Source organism: Mustela erminea, chromosome 9 (genome assembly GCF_009829155.1).
Source record: "Mustela erminea isolate mMusErm1 chromosome 9, mMusErm1.Pri, whole genome shotgun sequence".
NCBI lineage: Eukaryota > Metazoa > Chordata > Mammalia > Carnivora > Mustelidae > Mustela > Mustela erminea.
The window spans coordinates 13189423-13217192 of record NC_045622.1 but is presented as its reverse complement, the minus strand read 5'-3'; the positions used below and the strand labels follow the sequence as shown (position 1 = coordinate 13217192).

At 39.7% G+C, this 27770-nt stretch overlaps 1 protein-coding gene across 11 annotated transcripts in view; it reads left to right on the top strand.

Annotated features, from left to right (window-relative positions):
* Positions 1 to 27770, top strand: part of SIK3 (SIK family kinase 3) — a 259966-nt gene that overhangs the window by 102812 nt on the left and 129384 nt on the right. For all 11 annotated transcript variants that reach the window (XM_032358640.1, XM_032358641.1, XM_032358638.1 and 8 more), the window contains exon 2: positions 26529 to 26645. In XM_032358640.1, coding sequence (XP_032214531.1) covers positions 26529 to 26645 — 117 coding nt within the window. The remainder of the gene's footprint in view (positions 1 to 26528; positions 26646 to 27770) is intronic.

The window sequence follows — 27770 nt, the reverse complement described above, 5'->3', positions numbered from 1 at the left end:
GGATTCAGGGCAAAGGTTGGTGGAGGTTATATTGGGGCGGTACTGAGCTGTTACGAATATGTTCATGCTGTATGTGTGTATGTCTGTATGTACGTATGTATGTATATGTATTTAAATTGTGGTAAAATTAGCATGTAACATGAACTTAGCATCGTCACCATTTTTAAATGTACAGTTAAGTACATTCACATTGTTGTGCATCCAGTTTCCAGTCTTCAGGACTCTTTTAATCTTGCACAGCTGAAACTGGGTACCCATTAAATCAAACCAAATTTAATTAATTAATTTAAAAATAAATTTTCTTTTTGTGCACTTTTTTTTTCTTTTTTAAAGTAAGCTCTATGCCTATTGTGAAGCTTGAACCCACAATCCTGAGATCAAGAGTCTCATGATCTACCAACTAAGCCAGTCAGGTGCAAAAACTCCCTACTTTCCCCTCGCCCCCGGCAACCACCTTACTACTTTCTCTTTCTGTGAGTTTGAACCCGTAGTTATTTTTTGGGAACTTGCCCTCCTCTATGCCAGTCAAATGGATTTTGAGGGTGAAGAGCAGAGTAATCCGATAAAATCAGTAGCCACACTCCATAACCACGTGAGGGTTGGCAGTTGCCAGCCCTGAAATTTGAGCATCAGTAAGTCTTCTATAATTTGGAGTTTGGAAATTGCTGTTACTTTTGTTTGGGAAGGAGGAAGGGAAAGAAGAGGAGGAGGAGACTAGTTGGTGACTTTTTTGGGGCACTTGTTACTTGCCTGAGGTTGAAGACCTGCTTCTTCTGGGATGGAAAAACAAGGCAGTTTTGGGTGCATGAAGATGCAGAGAAACATGCAACAAATTGAAGGAATTTTCCATGTCTCTTCTCCCTGTCAAGTAAGAAGACTCCATCTTCTGTTGAATATTAGGGGTCTGCAATATTCTGTTGAATGTTAGGGGTCTGTCACTTCCTGAAGTCTGCAGTCTTCGGGAAGTGACAGAAGTTGAGATTCCCAGGCAGTGGGGTCAGAGACCTGGGCAGGGATAAGTGGAATGGTAATAATAGTACTGACACCAACCAGAACAACAGCCGGTACCTACTAGTTTCCCTTGCTGCGACAGCCCTTGTTCTAGGTGACCTATGTTTTAATCTTCGGAGCAGCTTTATTCGAGAAGTTGTTCTAGAGCTATGAAAGGAGGTGGTGAGAGTGAGAACCCCAGTGGTATCAGCTTGCCCTGAGCCCAGGCTCTTTTCTCTCCCTGAACTGTTAATGACATTGGGAGTGTTTGCATGGGATGGAAAGCCAGAAGGTTAGGGTCGAACTTCAAAAGCTGTTCTTCAGGGAAAGGGGGAAGGGCAGACTGAAAAAAAAAATGTATGTGTATGTATGTATGTATGTATGTATGTGTATGTATATATATGTATACACACACACACACACACACACACACACACACACATATCTCCAAGATGCAAAAAACATATTGATGCTTTTTCCCACCAGAATGATGCCTTTGATGGGCTGCTCCCCTAACCAGAGTGAGCTACCATAGCCCTTTTCATTTTGTGGAGGAGAACCTGAGTTTCTGTTGAAACCCAGATCCGGTTATGTGACTTGACAGCTAGAAGGCTCGGAAATGATAAATTAATTTTCTCTTTAGAGCCTGTGTGTCTGAAATACATTGAAGCTGTATTTTGTTGAAGTTGATGTTGAAGTTGAAGTTAATGTTAGTATGTGCTTTACTTTCTTTGCAGGGGGAAATAAAGGCCTTTTCATTCTTTTCATTTGTAGTTATTCTATTTATTGAACAGATACTTGTTTTACTCTTATTTTGTATTAAGGGATTGTGTTACAAAGTATAAAAGTGTATTGTTGTTTGTAAACAATAGATCTCTTCATGCATCTTCATTATTGCTCTAAATAAATGTGAAATTTATAAAAAGTAAACCTCATTTTTCTTAGAATCATAAATGCAAGCTGAAGTTTCTTGTTTGTTTTTATTTGATGTATTTGTTTTCTTTTTTCTTAAATTTTTATAATTTTTTATTTTTTATAAACATATAATATATTTTTATCCCCTGGGGTACAGGTATGTGAATCACCAGGTTTACACACTTCACACATATTTGAAGGTACTTCCAAACATCTAGGAGAACACATGGAGGCCAGAAGAGTTTGATGTCAAGGAGGCCAAAATGGATGAAATTATAGCTGAGCCTCTGTACCCGTTTTAATGTCTGGATGGATAAGCAAGCTCTTATCCATTTACAAGGATAAATTCATCTAGTAAGATCAATTAATTAATTTCTAGGCTCTAATTAATTATGATTTTTACTGTTATGGATTAGATTTGCATTACCTAAGACTGCAGCAGGTAACTTTGCCCCCCAAATCTGCATATGCCAGATTACTTACAATTCAGATTGTAAATTAAATTAAATTAAATTAAACCCCTTCTAGGTTTAACCCTTTTCAATTTAGGAATATCTGCAGGCTTGATGTATCCTGTGTAGGATCTCCCTTGTTGTGAAGGCTAATGCTTTGATTTTAATGTTCGGAGAAAAGCTAGCAATAAGGCATGAGATGAAATACAGAGTAGATGAATTCTGTCACCTTGGTGAACACATACTGCTGTACTGTGGTGGTTTGTTGTGGCCTCTTTTCATAATTAGACAACTCTTCCAAAAGACATTCTTGAAGTTTTGCTCTGAAGAAAGATTGCTAGAGAATGAAAAGAACCTTTTGTAGAGCCCTCTTTGGGAGTCTGGTAACTGGTACTTTCGGATTCTGTACACAGAGATCCAAGGCCGGGAGAATATCTCAGGGTAAAGCTATCTCAGTTTTGAATCCAAAGCTATTAATTTCTTCAATTATAAGAAGAAACCACAGATTGCATAATGGCCTTGGTATTTTGTCGGCATGGAGAGGATGATCTCAGAAGACTTGTAAGCCTGTGCTGGGATGTGTGCGACACGTGCCTTTTTTCCTGATTTTTAAATTTTCATCAGTCTTCGACACATTTTTGAAACTGTGGATATCCTAAGTTAGCAACTCCAAATCAGTGCACAAAGCAACCATTTTTGCCTGTGCCAAATGCACACTTTGCTGAGTTTTGTAATCTGGGCTCCAGAGTTTATACAGAGTGAATTCTAACATCTGCCAAAGAGGGGAGTGGAGCAAAGTGGGACAAAGAATCTGGAAATGCATCCTGCCCATAGGGCAAATTGCATTTAGGAATTTGCTTCCATGTGGATTTTCTCCTCATGGACCACTGTGATATTTAGCAGGCTGAGCTGGAAAGGTCATATATTGCACAAGATGAAGAATGGTAAATGGTCTGTTCAGTGGCTTGCTGTGAAGTCTCCTGCCAATGCCGACTCAGAGTTGTGATAGCCATTTCTCCTCTGGGATAGGAGAGTTTGGCTGTCATCTTTTGGGGAGTATGATAATTTGTCGCCATTGCTTTCAGCGTGGTAGAGAGAGGTAACATGTAAAGAAAGGCTCTTATCCCAGTGGCTTACCGCAACCCCCACCCCGCCCCGCGCTTTTTTTCCATTAACTGTTGCTGCTGCTTTTGAGCCTTAACTGTAATTTAAAAAATATAGTAACGGTATCTCTTCAACAAAATGCATATGAATATTAAATCTACTTGATTCATTTTCATTTTGCCAAAGAGAACTTGAATTTATCTCTTCTTTAAAAATTTATTTATTTATTTATTGAGAGGGAAAGGGCATGGGGAGGGGCAGAGGAAGAGAGAATCTTAAGCAGGCTCCATGCCTAGTGTGGACCCTGATATGGGGCTCCATCTCATGACCCTGAGATCGTGACCTGAGCCGAAATCGGGAGTCGGGCAATTAACTGACTGAGCACCCAGGTGCCCTGAATTTCTTTCTTTTTACAAGACATTGGCCTCATCTTTTTTTTTTTTTTTTTTTTAAACCTTAAGACCTTGGCACTAGGAATAATTTGTAGGTTTTTTTTTTTTTGGTCATTTGTTTGTTTGCTTTTCCTTAAGTCGATAAAACTTCCTTTATCTTGGGCTGTGGGTACAGTTCTAAACCATGTTAAAAATATGTATAGGAGCATAGACCCCATAGGTTTTAAAAGATACAAAGAATCTGGGTGCAGAAGTTAGTATGTCTAATAAATTTAAATTCCCTCAGATTTGCTTTATAGGAAGTGTATTAATATTTTCCAGAGCATTTCCATCCAAGTGATATATTTTACATAGCTTCCTTTAAAAAGTATAGCTGTATCCCTGAAATTATTTACCAGTTTTTAATAAGTAAAATACCTTCTTTTTTTAAAAGATTTTCTTTATTTATTTGACAGACAGAGATCACAAGTAGGCAGAGAGGCAGGCAGAGAGAAAGTGGGGGAAGCAGGCTCCCTGCTGAGCAGAGAGCCTGATGCGGGGCTTGATCTCAGGACCCTGAGATCATGACTTGAGCTGAAGGCAGAGGCTTAACCAATGAGCCACCCAGGTGCCCCAATAAATAAAATAGCTTAAAATGAATAATGAGTAATTTCTTTTGCAGTTATATGATAGATTAGATGTGTAGAGAAGCCCTTTCTGGTCAGAACTGTTTATAATGAGGGTGGGGAGAGGAAAAAATTATGTGAACACAGATAAAATGTATGTAAAATGTTGGAGCTTGTGTTAGAAAAACAGTTGAAGGCCTCAAAAGGCCTAGAAAGCATGATTTCTTAAGCTGGAGTAAGCACGGAAGAGGGTTTCTTATGGGATTAGAGCAGCAGGGGGGAAAAGAGAAAAAGAACAGGGTCTAAGCAATGTAGGGAGGTCATATTGGAGATTGCCCCATAGAAAACTTGAGATTCCAGAAAGGGGACTTCCTCAGTGGTTGAAAGGTGCCCTGCAAGCTAAGCAGGGTCGGGCCTGGTTAGTACTTGGGTGGGGGAAAGGTGCCCTGCATGCAGAGACTTGCATTTTAATGTCTTGGTTCTGGATGGGGAGGGGGGAGAGTCTGCCAAAAAACTGCCTAAACAGAAGCCCACACTCACATGGTTTTGCAACCAGATTTATTACTACCCATTAGTACTGAAATTCTCGTAAGGTGATAGCTTAGTTGAAAGTACTTCCGGTTGATTGTGATTCCCAAGTGTCTGGGAGAATAAAATTCAGATCTAACACAGGAGCACCTAAATATTTTAAAACAATTAATAACAAACGTAAAGGAACTCATTGATAATGACATAATGGTAGGGGACCTTAACACCCCACTTACATCAGTGGAATAGATAATCAGAACAGAAAATCAACAAGGAAACAATGGCTTTGAATGACACACTGCACCAGATGAACTTAACAGATATATTCAGAACATTCCATCCTAAAACAGCAGAATAAACATTCTTTTCAAGTGCACATAGAATATTCTCCAGAATAGATGACATATTAGGTCACAGAACAGGCCTCCACAAATACAAAGAGACTGAAATCATACCATGCACCTTTTCTGAGCACAACACTATGAAACTAGAAGTCAGCCACAAGAAAAAATTTGGAAAGACCACAAACACGTGGAAGCTAAACAGCGTGCTGCTCAACAACGAGTGGGTCAACCAGGAAATCGAAAAAGAAGTAAAAATAAAAAAATAGACGGAAACAAATGAAAATGAAAACACAACCGTCTGGCCCTAACGGGGAAGTAGTACATAGCCAGACAGGCCTACCTCAGTGAATCAAGAAAAATCTCAAATAAACAACTTAACCTTACACCTACAGGAGATAGGAAAGAACAAATATCGATGCCTAAAGACAGCAGAAGGAAGGAAATAATAAAGATTAGAGCAGAAATAAGTGATCTAGAAATTAAAAAGTAATAGATCAGATCTTTATAGAAACGTATTTAATAGACCGATCTCCAAGAATCTTTATAGGTAAAGTGGCAAGAAATGTGAGCTTGCACAAAAAAACAAGCAACTATGAGTGAGATTAGATTTTCCAAAGGGGGCAGTAATAGTATTTCCTGACTGATGTCACGTGTTCTTCTAAAACCTTGCTATTCTACCGTGAAGAAATAGTCTGTCCCATTGCATTAAACCTGGGCAGGCCTTTGTGACTGCTTTGACCCAAAGAATCTGACAAGGACTGATACTGTGTGATTTCTGAGGCTAAGCCATAAGAATGCCACATATTTATTCCTTATTCTCATGACCCACGTCATGAGGATTGGAGGCCTCAGGCCCACGGCCCCAACTTAGCTCCCTGCAGACAGCCAGCGTTGACTTGCTCGCCTTGTACGTCATCTGTCTTGAAAGTGGATTCTCCACTCTCCTCTCAAGCTGCTTTAGGTGATGCCACATGGAGCAGAGAGAAGCTGTCCTTTCTGAGGCCCAGACAGATCACAAATCTGTGAGCCAAGTAAATAATTATTGTTTTAATCTTCTGAGTCCTGGGATGGTTTGTTGCGCAGTGATAGATAAAACTAGAAGATCAGCAGTAACTATCAGTCTCCTAGATTATTAGAGATATTTGAAAAAATAAAAGAGGAAATTAAAAACATATGATGAAGAGACTCAAAATTGATGAGAAAAGTGTGCAAGAAGAGCTCGGTCTCAATAGAACCTCTAAAAATAAAAGACCTATGTGAAAAACAATGGAAAGATGATGCAGACTGAACAGAGTTGCAGAGTGAACTGGGAGACAGATCTGGAGATTTCTAGAGTTGCATGCAGAGAGGGAGTGGGGCACATGCATTTTAGCAGCAGGAGGACTAGAAGACGCCACCACATAGGTATGATTTAGTGGTTCCAAATTTTGTATCTTAGGACCCCGTGCGCTTGTAAAAATTACTGAGAACCCTAACTTGCTGTTGTGTATGTAAATTACACTTATATGTTATGGTTCAATGAAAAATTTACTTAAAAAAGAAGACATCATAAAGAGTAAAAAAATAGGCCACAACTTGAGAGAAGATAGACTGATAAAGCTTGTTATTCAGAATATAAAACCTCAAATTAAAAGGAAAAAAAAAAGATAGGAACAACAACAAAAAAGGAAATAGGAAAGTCACAAATAAGTTCATTTCACTGGACCAGGAACAAATGGTCTATGATTATAGGAAAAGATCCTCAGTCTTTTTTCGTAGTGAAGGAAATGCAGACTGAAACAGTGAGAAGCTGTTTGCCTCCCATTCTCCATCAGACTGGGAAAAATTAAAAAATAGCAGTTGTTAGAGATGATAGAGAGCAGTGGGGACACCTGCACTGTTGGATGCAACCATTTTGGGAAACTGTTTGGCTTTACTTAGTGATTCCTAAGTATACACCCTAATGAAACTTACACCCGTGGCCCAGGAGACTTGTATAAGAGTATTTAAAGTACTGTTCAAAATAGGTACAAATGCAGACAACTCAACTATCTAGCAACTCTGAAGCAATACGTAAAGTTGATGTATTCAGAAAAGGATGACTAGCATAAAGCAAATTAGATACCACTCCGTGCATTTCTTGGAACGATTTTCTAAATATCACCAGGATCAAAAAAGGTAGTTAAAAATAATAAATGTGATTCTAGTTACATGAAGTTTAAAAACAGACATACCTAAACAATAGGTTGTTTGGTGTTCCCCATATATGGGGAAGTTGTAAAGAGAAGCAAAAGAATGATAACATGAGTTTTAAGATAGTGGTTATTCTGAGGTGGGGGTGGAATGGAAAAGCCCATAAAGCACCAAGATTTGCATATGACCTATTTTACCATAAAAATTTCTGTGAGTGTGTTGTGGGAAGGAACCTGCAGTGATTCTTTTTCTAAGGACAGAATTTTGGTAATGCAAAGACTAGTTCTTAATCTCTTCATTGGTGTTCTTGCATATAAAGTCCTCCAGTAAATACATGAACTTATTTTTCACAGTTTCTGTCAATCTTGCTAACTGGGGAGCATGCCTGGGCAGCAGATGAAACAAGGAGGATTTATCCACAAGTTCAAGTTCAGTTGTTGTAGTTAGAATGAGAAACTAGGCCTCTTCTCCTAACCTGTCTGAAAATCGGCTTACTGTAAAACAAAAGACTGTTTCCCAGTTTATTTTTTGGTTAGCAGCAAAGTCACTCTTGCCTCTACCCCTAGCCTGAGTCTGCTGTTTGTTAAAAATCTCCATGCATTGACATCTCTTCCTTTTCTGAAGGAATGTGAAACCCAATAATTACACACAGACCTGACCTACTTTGGAGGAACCAGAGAACAAAGAAATCTTGGTTTTCTTCATCCTTTCTGGTTAAAAAGCAGAGATTTTGGGAGATGAGGGCCAGAACTCCTTACATCTATACTTCTTTGAAAGGTGTAACAGTTTGCCCCTGTCCCATATATTAGAAGTTTCCCTGTACACACATTGCTGGTAGACTCACAGACGTGATGCTGTTGAATTCTTTGCATGCCTGCTGATCTGGAAATGTTTGGCCATTTCCCAAGGTCACTGTGGCTGAAAGAATCCATTGATTTGTTTTTATTTTTAGTTGTCTCACTTTATAGATTTGATTTTGTAAACACCTCCTTTTTTTTTTTTTTAAAGGAAGTAGTTGAGATCTAAATGTACACATTTACATGAATGCATGAATGAGTCGAAGTAATAGTTTTGACCACACATTCCATTTAGTTATCATTGTGGTTGCCTAGTAACTGTTACTCTACGTCTTAGTTGCTTTATTTGATGTTAATATGCTAAGTTGGTTGATTGTTTTTATTCTAATTTTTATTATTTGCTTTATCGATTTAAAAAAAAAATTAAAAACTAAGTTCCCCTTAAGCCACAAGCAAAAATCTTTTTGGTCTGGTTCATCAGCAGTTGCTAAAATCACAACTGGGTTCTGGGTCTTCCTAGGTTCTATATCTGGTGCTTGAGACTTATTAAACCCATTGTTTTGTTTACTAATTATCAGCCTTAACAGAGTAAGGTGAATGTGGATATCTGGAATATCAAGAACTAGGAGGAAAGACAGTGTGCATAAGGATACACAAATGCATCAGTGGAGTAGATTCAGTAGTCTAGAAATAATCCTTACATGTATGGTCATTTCACTTTTGACTAGGGTGCCAAGACAATTAAAAGGAGAAAGAATCATTTTTTTCAAGAAATGGTTCTGGGACAGCTGGATATCCATATGCACAGTGAAGTTGGACCCCTGCTTTGCAAAAACCACACACAAAAGTTAACTCAGAATGGATCACAGATAGAAACGTAAGGACTAAAACTATAAAATTCCTAGATAGGAGCAAATCTTTGTGATCTGGATTTAGCAGGTTTTTTTTTTAGGTCTGACACCAAAAGCACAAGGAGCAATGAAAAATAGATAAATTGGATTACATCAAAATAAACTTTTGTGTTGCAAATAATACTCAGAGAAGTGAAAGGCAACTCACAGAATGGGGGAAAATATTTGTAAATCATGTATCTGTGAGGTTTGTGTTCAGAATAAATAACTCTTACAATTCAATGATAAAAAGACAGCCTAATTTTAAAAATTGAACAAAGAAGGCATACAGCAGGCCAGCAAACGTGAGAAGATGCTTAATGTCATTAGTCATTAGGAAAACCTTATCAAAACCACAATGAGATACCCATGAGGGTGGCTATATGAAATCCTATGGCCAATAACACTGGTATTGGTGAAGATATAGAGATGTTAGAAACTTCTCTTGCATTGCTGGTGGGAATGTAAAATGAGATAGCCACTTTTCCATTTCCTTAAAATTTCTAAAAATATATATGACGTTACTGTATGACCCCAGTATGTTACCGTATGACCCACTCCTATGTTTAAATCCAAATGAAAACACCTCCACACAAAAATTTCACATGACTGTTCATAGCAACGTCATTCATAATAGCGAAAATGTGGAAACACCCAGAAAACCATCAACAGGATCATTACAATGTGGTCTGTCCACACAGTGGATTGTTATTTGACAATAGAAAGTAATGAAATACCGGCTCGTGCTACAACATGGATGTAGTCGTCCTCCTGGCGTCCTCCTCGTCCTCCCCTTAAAAACATTATGGTAAGTGAAAAGACCACATATTGTAGGACTCCTATGAAATGCTCAATATAGGCAAATTCATAGGGTTAGAAAGTAGGTTAGTGGTTGCTTGTGCTGGTGAGGAGTGGGGGATGAGTAGCGGCAGCCCACGGCTATGGGGTTTCTTTTAGGGGGACCAAGTGTTCAAAATTAGATTATTGTGATGATGGGACTACCCTGTGAATATACTAAAAAACACTGACTCGTATTCTTTAAAAGGGTGAATTGTATAGTACATGAATAATATCTCAATACAGCTATTTCCTGAAAAAGAACTAAAATACGGGAGAGCAGGGAAACTTCTAAGGGGGAAAAAACTAATGTGAGTATTTGTCTTGTAAATGTCTTGTTAGTGAATTGCTTGTCTTTTCTCTGGGTAAATATTTGTAAATTTTTTTAAAAAGGTTACTGTTGGAAAGAATTTTAAATATCTTTTAGTAAAAGACCTATAGACTAAAATTTTAAACATATTTAAAAGAATAAGAGCCAAATATTGTAGGGAAGAAGGGAGATTGATATAATTTTACCAGAGCACTTAGGCTAACTCTGGCTACCAGAGTTCACTTAGTGTTTGCTTTCTGGCAATATAAGCAACCAAAACTGACAATGAGTTCTTTAACTTACATTATTAAGCAAAAGGAAGCCATCCAAATGATAAAGTGTATTTCCCAGCCCTGCACAGCCCTCGACTTTAAAGTAGAATTTGTCCATGATTTGCTGTCAGGTTCACAAAACTATGTTTTTGTTTTGTTTTGTTTTGTTTTGTTTTTTTAAAAAAAAAAAAAGAAGAAGAAACAACAAAAAAGATTCTTCCATTGTAAATTTAAAAAAAAATTCCAAAATATCTGTCATATGGAAATTTAGTTTTGACCCTGGATATATGTCTGGTGTAAAATTTAGTTTATTGAGCTTTCTGGTTATTGGAATTGAGGAAAGAATAGAAAACTGATTTTGGTCTGGTGTCTCTGGCATTAAATTGAGGTTATCTAACACAGTAGATAGAGACTGAACTTGACTGTGGTGCCAGAAGAGCAGAGTATTTTGTTGTGGTGTTTGAAATGAGATGCATGTGATTGTTTAAAAAATGTAATAAACTTTTTTATAGTAGTTTTAGATTTGCAGAAAAGTTACTAATATGGTGGAGTTCCCAAATACCCCACATGCAGTTTCCCCCATTATTCGTTCATACATTACATTAGAATATACGTTTGTCGTACTTAATGAACCTATATTCCTACATTATTATTAACTGAAGTCTAGAGTTTCTTCTGATTTCCTTAGTTTTTACCGAATGTCTTTTTCTTCTGTGTCAGGATCCAGGATCCAACATTAGATTTAGTCATTATATCTCTAAGCTCCTCTTGGCTGTGATAGTTTTCTCATACTTTCCTTGTTTTTGATGACCTTGACAGTGTTGAGGAATACTAGTCAGGTATTTCATAGAATGCCCCTCAATTGGAAATTGTCTAATGTCTTTGTTGTGATTAGATGGAGGTGATATATTTTAGGGAGAAGGACCAAAAAGAGAAAGTGCCCTTCTCATCACATCATCCCTTGATAAGGGTAGATGCTATCAGTGTGATTATCACTGCTGATAATGACCTTGGTCACCCGGCGGAGATGTGTGTGTCAGGTTTCTCCACTGTAAGGTTACTCTTTCTCCCCCTTTCCATATTGTCCTCTTTGGAAGGAAGTTATATATACACATACTTTTTGTACCATCTTTGCAGGTGACAGAAGTAACTGTTTGAAAACTAATGAGTCTGGCATGCTTACCTTTTCCAGTGAAGATTTTACCTATATTTTCACAGAAAGGGCTTGCCAGAATAGCTCTAAGGAGGGCCAGAGCTTTGCTCAAGAAAGAGCTTCAGTTCTGTTCATATGCTTCAATTCTTTGTGAAACGGCTAGATTTCTAGACCATAAATTATGGAAGAGATTTTCCTGGCCTGGAATTTCCTAGAGGTAAGCGTTACCTACATCGTGAAGAACCATGAGGTACTAGTTTTTTCTTGTGCAACTAAAACTTAACAGCTTCAAAGAGCACACATTGATTACCTCCCAGCTGTGGATCAGAAGGCCTGGCACGGCTCAGCCTCGTCCTCCACTCAGGGTCTCACAAATTTTCAGTCAAGGTATTGGGTAGATGATATTCTCATTTGGAGACTCAGGTGGGAAAGAACTCACTTCCAAGATTGTTCAGGCTGTTGGTAGAATTGAGTCCTTGTGACTTTATGACTAACTTTTTGCGGGCCGTTTGGCTGGAGGACACCCTCATGTTATAAAGATGTTGCCTATTGGGCACCTGGGTGGCTCAGTCAGTTAAGTGTCTGCCTTTGGCTCAAGTCATGATCCCAGGGTCCTGGGATAGAGTCCCATGTGGTGCTCCCTGCTTAGTGCGGAGTCTGCTTCTCCCTCTCCCTCTGTCCCTCCCTCCCGATGCTCTCTCTCTCTCATTCTCTCTTGCGCGTGCGCTCTGTCTCTCAGACTCTCTCTCTCAAGTAAATAAATAAAATACTAAAAAAATAAAAAGATACTGCCTATAGTTATTTGAGAGCACCCACGGTTGCTTTTCCTATGGTCTTCTGAAACATGGCCTCTTACTTCCTCAAGACCTCCAAGTCCAGCAGGAGGTGAGGGAAGAGATTACACAAAAGTGTGAATATATATTATTATTATGTGTGTAGAATCACTGGAGGTTGGCCGCCGTAATGTCTCTCTGTTACATATTGTATGACTTCTGTAGAGAATATTTATTTTTGAGTAAGAGTCTATCCAGTGAGTTTTTTTTTTGATGACAGTTGGTTTGAGTACCTCTTGATTTAAAAATCGACCAGAGTACCTCTGGTAGAGTGGGTTGCCATGGAAAAAATAAACCTTATAATGACTGGCATTATTGTAAATGGAGGAAGGTTGAAGTGTTCATGAAGCATAAATGTAGAAGTAAAGAAAGCAGTTGGAGGAGGGGTGAGGCACTGTGGTATACTTTCTCTGTTTCAAACTTCTGTTGGCTTCTGGTGTTGTCCGTCATTAATTCCTTTGTGAGCCAGTTTTCTATGTTTATTTTAAAGAACTCATTACTATACCATGAAATCTAGTTCTCAGAGGCGGCAAAACATAATGTAGTTAAGGGCTTAGGGTCTAGAGCTCCAGGGTGAGGTACTAGCACCTGAACTAGAACTGGCTAGTACTGTAGTACCAGTGCTATGCGCATCCATGTCTCATGGGACTAATCACAGTTCTAACTCCGTCGGGTGGTTGTGAGCATGAAGAGCTGAGGCCTGTAATTATTGTTCATTTTTTCCAGCGCGATAATGCTTCTTCCATGGTTATGTTTTTAAAGAGGAATGTGAATTCTTTAAAGAAATAATTGAAATATTTCCCGATGAAACATGGTGATTGGGATTTTGGATGAACTTGATGGAGGTGTGGATGAGCAGAATTGCTGATGAGTTAATAATTGTTGAAGCTAATGATGGCTACTTATGATACTCTGTCTACTTTTGTCTATATTGGAAGGATGCCATAGTAAAAAGGGAAAAAAAGCAATATTACCATGGCACACAGTGAGTGCTCAGTATATTTTAGCTATTACTACATTGATGTTTAATATGTTGGAATTAACTTGTCTAAAACGCAAAAATGTGAAACAAACTGAACTAAACACTCGGTTTTTTCATTTCTAAGACTCTTACTATAGTTACAGTTTCATCAAGTTTGGATAGCGTATCCAAGACCTTAGACTTGGCTTTTTGGTTTCAGTGTTAGTGTCTTCTCATTTAAGTTGTATTTTATGGGTTAATTAGTTTGGCTTATTTGTGGCTGGTATCACATTCCATTTAATTTAGTCTACCATGGTTTCTCTAAGCGGGAGGGAGATTGATATCAATATACTTGATTATTTAATGTTATTAGTATCAGTAGTAGGAGACTTTGGCTTTACCAATAGTGAAAATATTAGCAGCACAGGCCAAGGTTTTCCTAGGTAAACAGTGGTGTTATGCTTTAGTTTAATGTAATTGCTGCTTAATTTAAGTGAGAAGCGTAATACTTAGGAGCAAATTCTCTGAGGTTATCTCGGCTGTGGTAAATGCAGTTTTTTTGTTTAGCACATGGTCCTACATTATATAGCGCTATAAAAGTAGGTGGCTTGACTTTTTTTTTTTTTTTTTGAAATATTTTATTTATTTATTTGACAGAGAGACACCGCGAGAGAGGGAACACAAGCAGGGGGAGTGGTAGAGGGAGAAGCAGGCTTCTCGCTGTGCAGAGCCAGATGCGGGGCTCATCCCAGGACTCTGGGATCATGACCTGAGCCAAAGACAGATGCTTAATGATTGAGCCATCCAGGCGCCCTGGTGGCTTGACTATTTTAATTGTTCAAGACTGAGAGTTATCTAACTAGTGATTCTGTTTTACTTTATGTGAATGATACTTAGAACTTAAAAAAAAAAAAATTAAACAAAACCAGTATCTTTGAGAGTTTTCTTTAGGAATTGGCTCAGTGAGAAGCTTTTGTCTTGATAACCCTGCTTTCAAGTACATACAGGCCCACATTTATGTAATAGATCAGAATGTGGAGGACTGCAGAGCTGGTGACACTTGCCCAAGGCTTGCCACAAATGTATTTTAGTGATGGGGTTGGGAATGGAGTCCTAGATCCCAGCTCTTGGTCCAGTGCTCTTTGGCCATCCCAGTGATTTCCAAATTGTTCTCCAGAGCCTGAGGGTTCTAATATGTTTGTCTGTTTCTAAACCTTTTGCCCAAAGTTAGCCAGAGTAGCTCCTTCCTCCCTCCCACCCTCCCTCCCCTCCTCTCCTCTCCTCTCCGTTCCTTTTCCTGTTCCCTCTCTCTCTCTCTCTCTCTCTCCCTTCTTTCTTTCTCTTGTATTAGCAAGACTTTGTTTAGAAGGGAAAATATCCCGATACTGTGTATGTTAGTTCTGATGTCTCTCCTTCCCTGAACTCTTTATCCTGTGCCATCTTCTACTCAGAAAAGTACATTTGATTTATTGGCGGGGTTTTGTTTGACTTTGTTTCAGAGATGTCATTGTGTTCTCTGTAGAAATCTGTGACCCAAAGACCTCAGGAAAATTCAAAAGGACTTCTAAACATGGAGAGAGAATGATTTTTAGTATGAGGTTGTTATCAACGAATGTTTCATTTCCCTGCAGTTCTCTGCATTCTCTCTTCGTTCGCTCATCTCATCGGTCTCATTCCTTTGAGTTTCTGGATGGTTTTCCTCATAATCTGTTGTTTTTTGAGAAGATATTTATGCAAATATGTCTACTTTAAATGAAACTTTCTGATGTCTGGAGATTTTGGGGGTCCCTTTGGTAGTGAGTTATGGGTCATATCAACTTGCTTAAAAACAGTCTTGTCAAGATCAGAAGAGGGCCCAAAAGACAGTGTAATGGGTTGGTTTTTGCTTAAATTACGGATACTTTTAATGACTAAAAAAGCCCCTCACTGGTATTAACTGTATTCAACATTTTAGTCAGTCAGTGCACCATTATGATAACTTAAAATCCTTGATGATACTTTAAAAGGTTATCAAAATTCTAGACTTGCCCTGTAACGTCAGTTTAGGACTGTCATAGAAGGTCAGAATTTAGGATGCATTTAATCTTGCTACAGGAAAGGACAAACAGGTTTACTAAATGTGAAGTCTCTTATATTAAGTACATACTTCATATAATTGTGTTTTTACATTCAATGTGGTACAAACTGTTAACATATAGATATATACAATAATAATACATATGATAATGAATTACATTTTAATAGAGCAGTTTTTCGTATTTTTTTTTGAAGATGTTTTAAATTTTTTATTTTTTTATAAACATGTATTTTTATCCCCAGGGGTACAGGTCTGTGAATCGCCAGGTTTACACACTTCACAGCAAGTTTTTCATATTTTTTATGGCAGGATTATCAATAGTGTTCTTCCTGCCTTTAGAATAAATACCAGAAATTTGAGAATTAATTAATTGTTTACCATTAGACTTTTCAGAGGAGTGATTTAATTTACTTAAACTTCACTCTTCAGCCCATCAAACACAAACATTAACCATGGAAATATAAAATGTTTGATTTGCAAATGTGGTGACCATTAACTATAGGGAACTCATTGAAGCCAGAATAAATGCTAAAAACCACCACCCCAAATAGTCTCATTTTGGTGGAATCCCAGAGGAGCTTTTTTTTTTTTCTTTTTTTTTTTTTCTCCCTGCCAGCACTAATGGTGTGCAGCTGTGATTAAGAAACCCCATCAGAAGGTACTTGGTGCCATGTTTTTAACAGACACAGGGAAACTGGGTCTTTAATTCAGGGAAGACAGCCCAGCATCATCATTCAGACTAGATAGCCTGGTCCGACACAGACATATATTGTGACAGCTCACAGTAGGGACGTGAGCACGCGTGACAAGCAGGTCTCAGAAATAGGGAGGATGAGGTGCTCCCTGGTAATGGAGATTGCTTCCAGTTTTCCCTTTGTTTTCATTACCAAAGAGCTGGGAAAGGTAAAGGATGAGGAATTTAGGGTAGTTTTTCAGCTGTTATTGTGTTCCCTTGGTTCACTCAACTTTTTGCTACTGCAGGCTGTCTTATTAGGCCTTGGGGGCATATTAATATAATTTAAAACAACTTAAAATATGAACTGTTGCTGACTCTGTTCACCAGGAACAACACTACCATTGTAAGGTTAGCACCATGCTCAGTGTCATAAATCTCCATCAGGGAAGTATAAGAAAGTTATGCGGGCCACTTGAGTTCAGCATTCTTTCCAGCTGGTGCTTTAAAAAGCTTGAGTGTTCTAGGTACTATAGCGAAATGTGCTTAACGGGACACAGGCTCCTTGACAAATGCCGTCCTTGGGAAGAGCGCACTTCTTCTGTGAGTGTGTGTTATTTTTACCCATGAGCTGGCACTCCAGGACAGAGTACTTCATTAAGAAAATTCATCTTGAAATTCATTCAGCTTTCTGCCTCCGTCTAACCTCACAGTTGAGGTCATTGCCAAGTTTCACCCACATGTCTAATCTCTCTTCTCTGGGACTCAACTGCCATTCTTCATAGCTTCATTTTCTACCATAACTTTAAATTTTGCCTTGGACTAACTGCTGCTCCTTGTTTTTCTTTTACTTCAGAACATTGCTGTGATAATTACTATTTTTTCATAATACCCTTTTCTTTGGGATACTGTTCTTCGGTGGCCAGTTTGAACCTTTGGAGCTTCCTTCTTAATCCTTTTCTTCTCCTCTCCAATGCCTTCCTGCGGTCCCTCAGTGTTCAAAGTCTCCTCTCTGCTCTGCATTCTTCAGTCACACGGCCTCTTTCCTGCTCTTTCCCTTCTGTCCTTTGTTTGAGGGCTTCAGGGTATTCTTTTAAATAGGTCCCTAACCTTGGAATTAAGCCATCGGTCCAATTCTCATTCTCCCTCTTCAGCTTCCAAGTCATGATCAACTGGAAATAGATACCTAGAAATGGGTCAGGCACTGCTTTTTGTAGGTAATTCTTCATTGTTATGGTCAACTCCATCCTCTTCTCCACTCCTTGTTCACTTAGTTCATTTCAGTGGGAAACTTAAAGGCAGGAGTTGATTTCAACATTGTGGAAAGCACACGAAGTGTTGCCGGCACTGTGTCAGTGTTGAAATGACAGCAGTGGTAGTAATGTCGGTGTGGCTGAGAGAGTTGCCCGTTATGTTAGAGATACTCCTAGGACTTCTGCTTTCTGAGAGGGTAAATGTTAACCAGATGGGAATTACTGGAACTGAGAAATCATTTTCTTTTTGTCTGAAAAATTTCCCTTCTCTCCCTTGAATTCCAAGTAATCACCAGAAAATTTCCTTTGATTAATTATGCACAATCTGACCATGTTCCACCTTAGGAATTCTTCCAAGAATAACGTATGGTTCTTGGTCCCTTTTCTCACTTCAGGAAGCTCCCGAGTCTCTATCCTCCAGACGTAAATACAAGAACAATTTCACTTTTACTGTTTAGTACAGCCAAAGCAGAGAAGTAGAGAAAAGTAAGTGACCTTAAGTCCCGCTAGATATTATGAACGGTTTCCTTTGGGATTCACTGAAACCTGATTTACTCTCACTTTTGGTGGTCATGTTGCGTTCTCCTGTTGGCTGGAATCCCAACATCTCAGTCAATTCCTAGGCTTCACAGTTGCATATTGTTCTAGAAAGGGAATTGTGATTGATATGTAAAATGGATAGGATAGTCAGTTCTTCCCAAATATCTGTCATAGCTTTGTCCCTTAAAACTTGATTTGGCTATTTGTTACCGACTCAAATATGGAGTCCTCCTTGGTTGGTTGCAACGCAGGAGACAGGATTTCCCAAGAATATGGCCAGCTTACGTCCTGACCATGGCCATGTGGGACATCATTAATCATGTCCAGTTAGTGCCTGCCAGTTTAGCCTACTATCTTAAGAGAGTAAAACTTGGGGCACCTGGGTGGCTCAGTGGGTTAAAGCCTCCGCCTTCTCAGGTCATGATCTCAAGGTCCTGGGATTGAGCCCCACGTCGGGCTCTCTGCTCATCAGGGAGCCTGCTTCCCCCTCTCTCTGCCTGCCTCTCTGCCTACTTGATCCCTGTCTGTCAAATAAATAAATAAATAAATAAAATCTTTAAAAAAAAAAAAAAAAGAGTAAAACTTAATTCTTCCACAGAACCCTGTCGAGACTAGCTTCTACCGGACTGCACAAGGGCACCACCTTAAGCCCATCAGTTGTTCAATAAACATTTTTTAATGGAATTAAATTGAGTTCTTGGAATGCAACTTTTGAGACCTAATTTAAGATTCTCTCCCAAGGCGGTGTTTGAGCATTGAGTGCATTGCAGCCTGCCAAGTTTCTTCGAGATCAGTAACTGGCAGTTCTCAACATTGAGTCCAGTATTTCAGAAGTCATCTTCGTGTAGTACGTGTTGGAGCAGGCAGCTTACTGGCATTGTCCACCATGTGGACCACATACATCATTTTAAAAAATTTTTCAAGTAGTCATATTTACAAAAGTAGAAAGAAGTGGTGAAACTAGTTGTGTTTTTTTTTTCAGCTTTCTTGAGATGTAATTGACAAAATTGTAAAATATTAAAGAGCACAACATGTTGTTTTGTATACTTATACATCGTGTAGGACTCCCCTGATTGAGTTAATTAACACGTTCATCCTCACATATTTGCCTTTTTGGTTTGTTTGGTTGTTTTGTTTGTTTTTGGTGAGAACATTTCAATTCTATCCTCTTAGATTTCAGTTATACAATAGTGTTATCAACTATGGTCACCGTGTTTTACATTAGATCCTCAGGCCTTATTCATCTTTTAACTGAAAGTTTGTACCCTTTTACCAGCCTGTCCCTGTTGCTTGCCAGCCCCCCAGCCCCTGGCACTCACTTTTCTACTTTCTGTTTCTATGAGTTTGACTTTATTTTTTTTTTTTTTTAGATTCCATATAAGTAATACCATGTGGTAATGTGGTTGTCTTCCTCCCTCGGACTTATTTCACTTGGCACAGTGCCCTCCAGGTTCACCCATGTCATCACAAAGCCTTCTCCCCCCCACCCCGGGCTGAATAATATTCAGTTGTGTGTATATATGTATCTCTGTGTGTGTATGTGTGTATATCTATCTATCTATCTATAGATAGACAAATGGATAAAGAAAATGTAGCTTATCTATCTATCTATAGATAGATAGATATACACACACACACACACACAGATACATATATACACACAACTGAATATTATTCAGCCCTGGGCGGGGGGAGAAAGAAAATGTAGCTATATGTATCTATAGATAGAAAGATAGATAGATAGATAGATAGATAAGCTACATTTCCTTTATCCATTTGTCTGTTGGCAGACACTTAGGTTGTTTCCATACCTTGGCTATTGTGAATAATGCTGCGATGAACATGGGAGTGCAGGTACCTTTTTGAGATAGTGACTTCATTTCCTCTGGATATACACCCAGAAGTGGGATTGCTGGAGCTGGTAATTCTATTTTCAATATCTTAAGGAACCTCCATACTGTTTTCCATAGTGACTGTACCAGTTTTCATTCCCACCAACAGTGCACGAGCTTCCCTTTTCCTCATATCTGTGCCAACATCTGTTATCTCTTGTCTTTGAATAGACACCCTAACAGGCACGAGATGGTATCTTGTGGTTTTGATTTGCAGTTCCCTGATAACTGGGGGTGTAGAGTACCTTTTCAGGCATGTGTTAGCCATTCGTATGTCTTCTTTTGGAAAATGCTACTTAGGTCCTTTGTTCATTTTAAAATTGGGTTATTTGTGTTTTTTTTGTTGAGTCATATGAATTCCTTGGTTATTTTGGATAATTAACCCCTTATCAGATACATGGTCTACCATATTTTCTCCAATTCTGTAAGTTGCCTTTTCATTGAAATTAGTTTTTCAGGGGCGCCTGGGTGGCTCAGTGGGTTAAAGCCTCTGCTTTCGGCTCAGGTCATGATCCCAGGGTCCTGGGATCGAGCCCCGCATTGGGCTCCCTGCTCCACAGAGGAGCCTGCTTTCCTTCCTCTCTCTCTGCCTGCCTCTCTGCCTGCTTGTGATCTTTGTCTGTCAAATAAATTAAAAAAAAAAAAAAAGAAAGAAATTAGTTTTTCCTAATATATTTTATTTAGCCTAGTATCTCTAAAATGATATTTCTTCATGTAATCAATATAAAGTTTATCAATGAGATCTTTTATATTCTCATTTTAATATTAAGGCTTTGAGATCTGGTCTGTATTTAGCATTCAGAGCATAGGAGTTTGCACTGGCCACATTTCCAGTGCTCAGTAGTCAGATGTGGCCACTGTGCTCCGTATTGAACAGTACATATCTCAACTGTGAAATGATACTAGATCTGAGCTGAGAATGATCTAGAAATCAAGAAATAGATAATAAAAATTTACCTACACCGAGGCACCTGGGTGGTTCGGTTGAGCGTCTGCCTGTCGCTCAGGTTGTGATCTGGGGTCCCGGGATGGAGTCCTGAGTCAGGCTCCTTGCTTGGCAGGAACCTGCTTCTCCTTCTCCCTCTACCTCCTGCTTCCCCTGCTTGTGCATTCTCTCTCTCAAATAAATAAGTAAAATCTTTTAAAAAAATTTAGCTACAGAACCTAAGGTAAAAACAACCCCTTTGGAAACCATTCACAATGGCAAAAACTTTGATATCTGCCAAATTTTAAGGCATTTCAATGAGTAGAACTGCTTCAGAGAACATTGGGGGGAAAAAAAAACAAAAAAAACTTTTTTCCACACCCATAATGTTTTCTCTTCCCTTCTTAAAAGCATTCAATCAGCTTACTGTATTTTGTGAAATTATTGTGTGTACATCTGCATACTGGTTTAGGGGAGTGCGCTTTCTCTTTCTGGAGGAATTTTAGCACTTGTGGTCTGCATTTTCTTCCTAAGTGGTTCCTTTCTTTAACTGTCCCATTTGCCATTGCATATCCCTGAACGAAAGAACCCACTTTTTTTCCTGATGGGTGAGGGGGAAGGGTGGTTTGTTTTGATCTTAATACTGAACCTTTCCTTGGCTTATTGGTTTTTATTGTCTCCTTATCTTGCCTGTGAATTCGGTGTCAGGATACGCAAGTGAATTATTGCCTGTTGTGAAGAAAGCACTTTTTTTTCAACTCCATTCCCTGTGAACATTACTGTGCTTGCAAAAATTAGGTAAGAGTTAAAGGAACTGTGGTTTAGGAGTGAGAACTAAAAGGGGAAATAGCTGTTTTCCCCCCTTCTAGAATGAATAATAAAGAACTGTGACTTTAAATTTGACACAATCTGAATTTAATTTTTTGTCATGCCACATGCCGGTGAAAAAAGGGGTCGTCGAATGGAAATATCTTGGGTAGAGAAATTCCCAAGGTCTCTAGGCAAGCTGTATCTGTAAGCAACATCTTGGATACAGTGCCGTGTTTAATTAATATTAGCGTCAGTTCATAAAATCCTGCTTCTTGCAAGAGAAAAAGAATTCTATATAGAACAAGAAACTTTAAGAAATATATGGTCCCTTGGTAATATATTGGAAGTTTCCTTTTTTACTTGTTACACTTTTCATACGGAGGTACAAGGAGGTGATTCATAGATTCTCAACACCAGAATCTTAACAACATTCTTGGAGAGTTTATCTTCCGTTTACCTACCAATTTACCGTGTGCTGTGGACGCATTCCATTTTTCAAGCAGCGAGTGTGTACTTCCAGCCAAAACCCTGATTGTGTAGCCGCCACTGATCTGTGGCAGTGAAAATTCACAATCACCGAGCCCTTCAGGTAGTGTCAGAATAATCACACTCGCTTGCCAACTCCCTGCTCTCTGACGTGGTCTGTTTCTCGGTTTCATTGGTGTTTTTCCATTTTCTGGAAAACTTCCATCTTCTAGTTTGCAGCTAAAACAGGAGCCGAAGCTTTTGGAGGTTGTCTTTTCCATTCAGTGGTCCTCTCAGGCACGTGTGCCCAGTGACACATGTGTCCTCCTCTCTGGCTTTGGTACTGAGTCGGGAGGGCAGGGGGTCCCCGGCCCACCGTGAAGGGAAGCAGAGCCTGCTCTCCCTGGCACAGCCCTGAAGATCAGGTCCTGCTGTGGGTTCGGTCCTGTGGCTTGGTGTGACGCTCCCGAATGGAATGCGTTTTTCCCCCAGCTTTATTCCTTCCATGTTCTTCCCACAGCAGCTCGAAGCCACCAGTTGGTTCTGAATGCGGCCCACAAATTGTTAGCTGCTTCGCCTCTTGGCCCCCTCCGCTTGCCCCTTGAGTTAGGAACTGATGTGTCTGAGAGCCAGGATTCTGTTGTTTAGTGAAGCGAATCTCATTTTTGCCAACAAATGCCTAAGGTTTAAGGCTTGATTCCAGAAAACAAACGAACAGGTCAGAGCAGTCCCTGTAATTAACACAGAAGGCCTGTTCACCACATGCCAGGCATTGTATGCAAAGCAGGCTTCAGCCGTGAGCTTACGTCCAGCAGCCTTTAGAGCAGGTTCTGTTGCCCACATTTCTTAGATAAGGAGCCACAGACAAATTACATAGCTTGGTCAAGATTATACATGAAAAGGGCAGTTCTGAGACTTGGAACCCAGGCAGCTGGGTGCCAGCGTCCGTCCTTTTGACTCCATGTTCAGGTGCGAGGCCAAGCTTTGCCCGGGTCTTGTTGTATCTTGAATCTCACTGAGGAGAAGATGGGATTTGATGTTTAAAAGCTCTCTGCATCCACCTTTGAAGAACAGATCATATTTAATGCAGTTTTCCCTGGAAAGATAAGAATGCAAATCAGTATGTGGGGCCATAGTCTCTTTATGGGGAGACAGATTCACTTGTTATGAAATGCAGAACGACATCCATACTATACCATTATCTCTATCAAATTAAAAATAGTTTCTAGGTGTGTGGGATATAAGATCTTGTAGCCAGCTGTGTTCTCATAGATGATTAGATTTGGTTTTCTCTGCCTTTGTGAAAATCTTACTGCCTCAGAACGCATTTGAAATTTAGAAGGAGTTCATCGGAGGAGTGAATCGGGAGGCCCTATGACTCTCCCAGTTAATGTGTGACTCAGTTCTCTCTTGTGGGTGAAAAAGTACAAAAATACAGTCAAATGTGTTGAAGGCCCTCTTTAACCACCTCCACCCTCTACCCCAGTGCTGTTTCTGTGCCGTCCACTGGCAGGCACGGGCAGGTGAGGTGAACTGAGGCCCGGCGTTGGACAATTGACAATCAACAGATCTTAGTATTGCTTTCCATTCTCATGGCACACACAGAAAATAATTATTTTCTCTATGGTAAGCAAGTGAGATTTCTTTTTTTTTTTTCTTTTTAATATTTTATTTATTTATTTGACAGAGATCACAAGTAGGCAGGGAGGGCAGAGGGAAGCAGGCTCCCCGCTGAGCAGAGAGCCTTGATGCGGGACTCGATCCCAGAACCCTGAGATCATGACCCAAGCTGAAGGCAGAGGGTTAACCCACTGAGCCACCCAGGCGCCCCTCAAGTGAGGTTTCTTGAGGCTGGAGGTGATCCATTGCTACCTATCCATGGCCTTGGGTACACCTGTATCCCATTTCTAGCACACTAGTTGGGGAGCTCTGTGACAGGGCTAAGGCTGCAAGTTTCTAAGCTTGTTATGTATATGCAAACAATCTGTCAAGTATAATGTGCTATTCATGTGTAAGTATTTATTAATAATTAATTACTATTGAAATCCAGATATTTATTCTGTAAGAGGACATTGTGTACTGTGATTTTTGTGTTTTGGGAGCTATTCTTGGAGAACCAAGTACAGATGCCAGACCAGTTGCTGGAGTTAAGGTCCCGAATGTGATACGGCACAGTAACGAGGAGAAGTAGAAATGCTGATGGGAGGCACTCAGACACCCTGCCACTGAGCTGTCCCCCTTGTCCAGGGTGGGATGATAGAAGACTTCTTCTAGGAGATCGAACAGCTGGTGTGATTTGTTAACGATTCTGCTCTTTCTCTTCATATAATTTCCTAACCCCTTCTCAGCCTATCCCAGTTCTTTCTTTTCTCAAGTTCTGCTTTATTTGTGAAGTCTTTCCCTGTGTCTGCTTCTCGCCCCGGTGAAGGTCATACTCTATCCTCTGCTTTTTTTTTTTTTTTTTAAGATTTTATTTATTTAATTGACAGACAAGAGATCACAAGTAGGCAGAGAGAGAGAGAGGAGAAAGCAGGCTCCCTGCCAAGCAGAGAGCATGATGCGGGACTCCATCCCAGGCCCCTAAGATCATGACCTGAGCGGAAGGCAGAGGCTTAATCCACTGAGCCACCCAGGCGCCCTCCATCCTCTGTTCTACCATCATACCTTGCTTATAGCTTTGTTGATTCTGTTTCCAACACTGCATTGTTGTCTGTTTCATGTATGACTCTCCCCTACTAGATTGTGTGCTCCTTGAAGTTAAGGCTGTATCTGATTGAATCTTGGTAGCTTAAACTACATTCAGCTCATCTTATCACATTCCATCATTAGGCAGGGATTGGACGCTCTTGGAATTGAGCTGAAATTTGTCTCTTTGGGCCTTTCTTCCATCAGTCCTCATTCTAATACCTGAACCAACTTCAAAGTTACTTTTACGTTAGTCATTCTTACATTGGAATCATCTACCTTGTGTAGTTCCATATAGTCTTTATTGCTCTGGGCTGAGCATTTTTATTATTGGTATTTTGCTCCCCTGGTTTTTTAAATTTTTCTCAGTAAGGTCCCTTTCCCTCTCTCAGAGTTTAGAATCATAGAATTGGAAGAATTGGAAGGGGCTAGAATTTAGCTTTGCTTGGTCCTTCATCAGACTAATATTCTTTGATTATTTACTGATCAACTAAGACAGAGATATAGATTTATTTCAGGGCAACATAGTATTTTGAGTATATCACTAATAATAGTGAAGAAGTTTAGATTTGGTAGAGTAAAAAAAATTCTTCGTCTTTCATTCTGTTTTAAAATATATGTGCCAGACACCTGGGTGACTCATTCGTTAAGTGTCTGCCTTCGGCTCAGGTCATGATCCCGGGGTTCTGGGATCAAGCCCCGCATTGGGCTCCCTGCTCAGCGGGAAGCCTGCTTCTCCCTCTCCCACTCCCCCTGGTTTTGTTCCCTCTCTCACTGTATCTCTCTTTTTTGAATGAATAAAATCTTAAAAAAATAATAAAAGTGTATATGCTGCTGGATAGCTTAACAATGATGGGCAAAATAGATGTTTGTTGCTAAGCAGTGTATATACAGTACAGAAAGATCTTCAGATTTTTAGAACATTACCATTAAGAATTTGACTGTGAAGCCAACCAGCCTGGGCTTTAATCCTGAATCTGGTGCATCCTAGCTGTAAATGACTTAATCTAGGGTAAATTACTTCATCTCTATGTGTCAGTTTCCCTATTTGTGAAATAAGGTTAACAGTAATGTAAAGTATTGCGAGGTATCAGTGGTTTAGTACTTGGAAAGCATTAAGGATTCTGCTTGGTGCCCAGTAATGTTCGGTATATAGTGACTCTGCTACTACCCCGCTGTACCCCGCCACTACTACTATTGAGTTATGTTAGCACCTGGTGAGCTGTGGGATGCACCAGTGGAATTTCTGGTCAAACCTTACTAACTCGTCCTGTATTTGTCCTTTAAGCATTTCCTCTTCGTAAGAGACCCGGCGTACCATCGTCTGCATCAAAGCATGATTTGCCAGACTGTGATCCCATCTGTGGAGTTAGGAAGTATTTTGTTTGTCTTAGGGTTTTACCGTTGGAGCAGTTTAAGAAATGGCAGAAAGACCCATTAGCTTTTAGAATCTGTTCCTTTGAGACCAACTTGCTAGGAATCCATTTCATGACTTTTTAAAAAGAGTAAAATAATTTTCTTCATTGACATTCTGTAAACAAAATGCTGGTAATTTGCGTTATGTGGAATGTAACATCTTAAAGTGGATTTAATTTTCTGCAGTGAACTGCTTTTAATCATGCATCAGAGTAAATTTTCTTCCTCTGTTCTCAGGTTGCTATCAAGATCATAGACAAGACCCAGCTGGATGAAGAAAACTTGAAGAAGATTTTCCGGGAAGTTCAAATTATGAAAATGCTTTGCCACCCCCATATCATCAGGCTGTACCAGGTAGGCTCCTTTGTGATAGAGCCTATGGGAGTGAAGAACCCAGAATTGCTACTTGTGTGTATAGAAGAAAAGGTGTCTGGGTGAACATCTGCAGCATTTCTTGGTTTCTGTGTTCACACGTATATCCTACTGTTTTCCTGCCCACTCGGCACTCAGGTTTCATCTAGCTCTTTACTAGTAAAGTCCGCCTTACCCATGTAAGCCTTTTAAATTTGTTCTTTAAAACATGGGTATCATTCTGTGTGGGGATTACGCCAAAGGATTATTCAGAAGATGTCAAGAACTTATTTATGTAGATCCGAATCCTAAAACAGAATGGAAAAGCCAAAGGAACAGAGAATTTTTAGGGATGAAAAGCTAGAGGTTAATAGAGTATTATCTTTTTATAACATTCCTTAAGTACTCCTTTCTGTGATCCCGGTATGACTTAAGGATGGCAAAGGGTATTTTAAGTATGGCCCCTTTGTTAGTTAGAACCCATCTCTTTTCTAGTAGGGCCCTAGACTTTGTTTCCTAAGGTAGCATTTGATAAGCACTTCAAGATTGATTTGGTGTAATGGAAGAGATTTCCATTCTGGTTTTTTTAGCTTCCCAAGAACCGTGCACATTTCCTGCCATCCTCAACAATGATTCCCTTACCTTACTGCAAAAGTAGTAAATCTAATGATGAATTTCAAGCCAGATAGGAAGAGAGGACCTTGCCTTAGCAGGCTGGTGGAAGAGACATTTTGGGAGGGGTGGGGCTTTGGGGTGCTTCTCAGGTTGCACCGTGTAGGCAGCCACAGCTCTGCCTCTGCCCAGGGCCAGCCCTGCTCACTGCTTTCTACTAGAACAGCCATCACCTACTTGTCCAGGAAGTGGCCACCCACTCGGTTCATCTGCTGCTTTAGTCTGCAGTAACAGTCACTGGCCCAGGCATGGCACCGTGTGTGAGGGTGGAGGTTCAATGGGCAGGCTTTCATAGTCGTTAATTTTATGGAAAAGAAAGCATATCGTGATGTTAGTGTGTATGGTTAAGGCTACAGCTCTAGGGCTCTTTTCTGGCATCAGCTGCTCACATCATGAAATGAATTAGATCAGCAGGAGCCAACTTGTTGAAATTTATTAGACTCAGTTCTGTGGAAC